The sequence below is a fragment of the Myotis davidii genome, unplaced genomic scaffold (genome assembly GCF_000327345.1).
Source record: "Myotis davidii unplaced genomic scaffold, ASM32734v1 scaffold125, whole genome shotgun sequence".
Lineage (NCBI taxonomy): Eukaryota > Metazoa > Chordata > Mammalia > Chiroptera > Vespertilionidae > Myotis > Myotis davidii.
Window position 1 is genome coordinate 6,916,807 of NW_006299390.1, and position 4,278 is coordinate 6,921,084.

At 35.0% G+C, this 4,278-nt stretch overlaps 1 protein-coding gene across 5 annotated transcripts in view; it reads left to right on the forward strand.

Annotated features, from left to right (window-relative positions):
* The window catches only part of CD36 (CD36 molecule), a 60,451-nt gene that overhangs the window by 46,518 nt on the left and 9,655 nt on the right, over positions 1 to 4,278 (forward strand). For all 5 annotated transcript variants that reach the window (XM_015571247.1, XM_015571246.1, XM_006774918.2 and 2 more), the window contains 2 exons: positions 1,157 to 1,203; positions 3,619 to 3,688. In XM_015571247.1, the coding sequence (XP_015426733.1) occupies positions 1,157 to 1,203; positions 3,619 to 3,688 (117 nt within the window). The remainder of the gene's footprint in view (positions 1 to 1,156; positions 1,204 to 3,618; positions 3,689 to 4,278) is intronic.

Sequence of the window (4,278 nt, forward strand, 5' to 3'; positions counted from 1 at the left end):
TGTTTCTCTCTCTCTCTCTCTCTCTCTCTCTCTCTCTCTCTCTCTCTCTCTCTCAAAAATATTGAAAGAGATAAAATATTTTTATTAATATAACTAACAATTTCCTCATACCTGAGTCCCAATGGAAGAATTGACAATAGTTGAGTTTTCACTACTGTGGTACTTTTTCTCCTACAGAGTCCATATTTACATGTTTTTATAGAAAAGTTTAATGGAGGAAAACCAACACTTCTAAATGCTCATTTATGGGGAAATCACATCATTGTTTATATGTCGAAGAACATGAACATTTCCTCCATTTCAATATTACAGAGAGATTTTGAGGAGAGTTGCTAAGTGCTCCTAGTTAGAGTAATCATTTCAAGATTATAATAAGGTTAATGTAACTGATCATAGCAACGCTGAGCATGATTAAGAGCTTATTCTGTTTTTAAGAAGAAGCATCAGCCTGCATTGGTGTCTCACTGGATGACATATTAAGAATAAGAAAAAAGTTTTTCTATCACCCAAAAGTGGCTGAGGATACAGAGAAACTATTACTATGTTTTTTTATTGTATATATATATCTTATCTAGACAGGAGAGCATAAACTAATAAACTCTGTCCTACTTTAATGCCAGATCATGCAAGAACTAAAAGGGGGGTTATAAATTCGTTAACTGCATGTTTCCAATCTCTATTAATCAAACATCTGCTCCTCTTTCCTTCCTCCTCCCCATTACCCTCTCCTCTCATACTGAGCTCACATCAGTTGCCCACTGAATATTTTTTCTTCTATTCATTCTAAGTACTCAACATACCACCAAATAATTTCTTTCTCCCATTGGAAAAAAAATATCTCCTAAGCAGAGATCTAAATTTCTAGTCAACGTTTCTCAATTTCCTTTTTTCAGACTGGTGTCTATTCCAAATTGTTTCTATGTAAACAGTTTTATTTGGTAATCTGGCTACTTAATGGTATCAGGCACTTAATTTATTTCAACAAGATGAAAGCTTCAAAGAAAATATGGACTGAAGGAATTACATTTCTTGAATTTAGCATTTGTCATGTCTAATCTTTATTTTAGCAATATTGCATCATAATAGACAAAGTGACATAAGAAAGGTGCTCTTGAAATGAGAATGTTTGTTCATTTTCTTTCTTTTTATTCCTAAGGACTCTCGGCTATTGGCCAAGTTATTGTGACATGGTCAATGGTACAGGTAAGAGCATTTTTCTTGGCAGTAATCACAATGAACCCACCTCCTCTCTCCCACAAATCCACCATTATACCTAGAGGATTCTGTAGGGGAGAGTATATGTTTACCTGTCTTTATACCCCAGAACATAATTTCAGAGTCTCTACTCTTTAACAGGTTTAATAAATATCTGCTTAATGTGATAGGATTTCTGAAGACTAAGCATCAAGGATTGGCCTTTATTGAGTTACTAGGGAAATGTTTGCTTTGTAAAAGCTTTACTTAATGAACTGCCTTCCTGACAATAGAAGTAATGGATTAAAAAACTTAGAAAAGGAGCTACTATTCACATCCTTTGTAAATACTGTACAGATAATAATTTAAAATTGAAAAACAATAAAAAATATCAAGGTAATTACAAAAGGTGAATCACGGTTCCAAGGAAGGTTTCAAGCTGAGGTAGAATCGATAGAGTTGCAAGACAGAGCTGTCTATTTGAATAAGGTGGTCAGAATGAGAGAGAAAATAGCAACAAAAACAAGGTTAGGTGTCTACTAACCATGAAAAATGTATGCAAAGATGAAAATTCTGAATAAGATTTGGGAAAAACACAGACTATGAGCTTATAGTATGGTTAGAACTGGCTGATTGTACTCCTTGAAGAAAAACAAAGTACCCATATGCCTATTAATTTAAGAGTTAAGATTTTAAAGAGCAAGAGAAATCAAACATCATGAGTAATTAAAACAGAGGTGAGCTTTCAACAACTAAGAAGTAGAGGCAGGGGAATGATGTTTGCAAAGTTGGTGAGGCAATACCCTGCAGGAAAACGGTATAATAAAGACGAAGGACTTTAGATACAAAATTATGCAAAAAAAAAAAAAAGGTAATAAAGAGGAATACCAAAGTGTTGTTGACTTTGGCATTTTTTATTTAATTTTGTTATCACTCCCTTATAGAAAAACAAAACAAACATGGGTTTGATTGGTAATGCTTTGAGCCATGAAGGTGGATGAAAGGAAGAAAGAAAAATAAATAAATTCCTTTCTAAGTAAAGCGTTTCTGCAAATCAATTGTAAAGTGTCTCAATACCACTAGCTCTAGTCATTGCATAAGCATAATACTTCAGTCCTTAGGTGCAGAGTGAAAGGCACTGTGCTGTTCCTAAGTACTGATGGGTTCTTTATGAGTCTAGAAAAAAAAAGTATTAAACATTTCTGTCTAAAGCTAGAAGTAGAGAAGCTTTAAAAGAGGAGCTAGGATATTTAATAATGACAATAGTATAAATATATGAGAAACTGGTATGAAATTACAAGATCTAAGAGGAAAACAGAAATAATAATAATAAAAAATAAAACAGGAGCAGAGGTAGGTTGGACAGGGTAGGGGACTCCGCTATGATCCCTGTAAGACAGATTTTTGGTCACGAAACAGAAAAAGTTGCAATGTGTTTTCATCACAACTTAAAAAGTCTTCCTCTGCCTTCTTCAGGAAGTTGGAAGAGATGTACAATAACAGTATTAATGTACATTTGAATGCTTTTTTAATACCCTGTTAATATCAGCTATCTAGTTGTTGGTATGATTATGATGTAAGCTTCAGTGATATTTCAGATAATGATTTTTAAATCTTTTCAAGGTTCTTTTTCATTAATGGTTAAGACTTGGAAAGACAGTTGTAGGCAATGCCCATTCAGTGACCTATTTGGGGAGTTTAAGCTAATCTGTAATATTCAGTTCCTTAATGGCAGGATCAAGTTCATTGTGATCTTCTGTTGCATTTTACTTATCACAAGAGTATAAGTGAAAGGTAATAAGATTACAAGGTTGGAGACTTACCAGAGAAATAACCTAGAATTCATAATTGAAGGATGGGTCTTATCATTATAGATAAAAACATTCAGTGGTGGCTCAGTTTGGTGATATTCTTTTAAGGAGCAAATGGAGGAGTTATCTCATTATTTCTTCATATATTCAGACTGTGCCATGGATCATGACCACAGCAGAAATTCAATAAATTCAAAAAATGCTCTTTTTAGTTTGATGGATATGTTTTCAAACCATTTGTAAGAAATTCTTAGTGAGAGGACTTTAAAAACTGATTTCAATAATATTAGTCAGCCATTAGAGCAGATGAATGAATCACTATCAAAAGTACAATGCAAACTGAAAAGGAATGCTAAATCAATTTCATGCTAAAAAAAAAAAAAAAAAGTGCCACTCTACTACATGTTTAAATGACAATATTTTGGGTATATTGGGTTAAATAAAACATACCTGTTTTGTTTTACTTTTAAAATTGTGGCTACTAGAGAATTTTAAAGCTACAGATACAATTGACATTACTATTTCTATTGACCATGCTGGAATAGAGATTTCTACATTCTTCTAGGACACATGTGACATCTAATCACTTGACACTGGCTTAATTTTTAAACAGATGCAGCCACATTTCCTCCTTTTGTTGAGAAGACCCGGGTACTGCAATTCTTCTCCTCTGACATTTGCAGGTAAGACAAAGACACATACATTTCTGTGAGTCAGAAAATTTTCCCATGTAACAAAACACAGGCCAAGAAGCTCATACTTAATGTTATTTGAGAAAAATAAAATACATGTAGTGAAACTTTTCTTCATTTATTAAGAATAAATACGACAGTCATAATATGTTTATTTATGCTTTAAAAAAAGTAAAGGATGTAAAAAGATATTTTACATAATATAAATCATTCTCTTCTTGTTATGTCTAAGCAAGAACTCTTTCTTTCTTTTACTAAACTTTCATTATATTTAACTAGAGGCCCGGTGCACAAAAATTTGTGCACTCAGGGGTGGGGGGACCCTCAGCCCGGCCTGTGCCCTCTCGCAGTCTGGGACCCCTCGGGAGATAACGACCAGCAGGCTTAGGCCTGCTCCCGGGTGGCAGAGGGCAGGCCCAATCCCTAGGTGCTGCCCCCTGTCATTGTACAGAGCAGGGCAGATTGGGAGGTTGTGATGCCACCCTCATTCACGCTCAGGGTAGGGCCAATTGGGGGGCTGGTGCTGGGGTACAGCCCCAGCGGGTCCAGGGGTTCCCAAAGGTGTGGACGGAGTCGGCGAC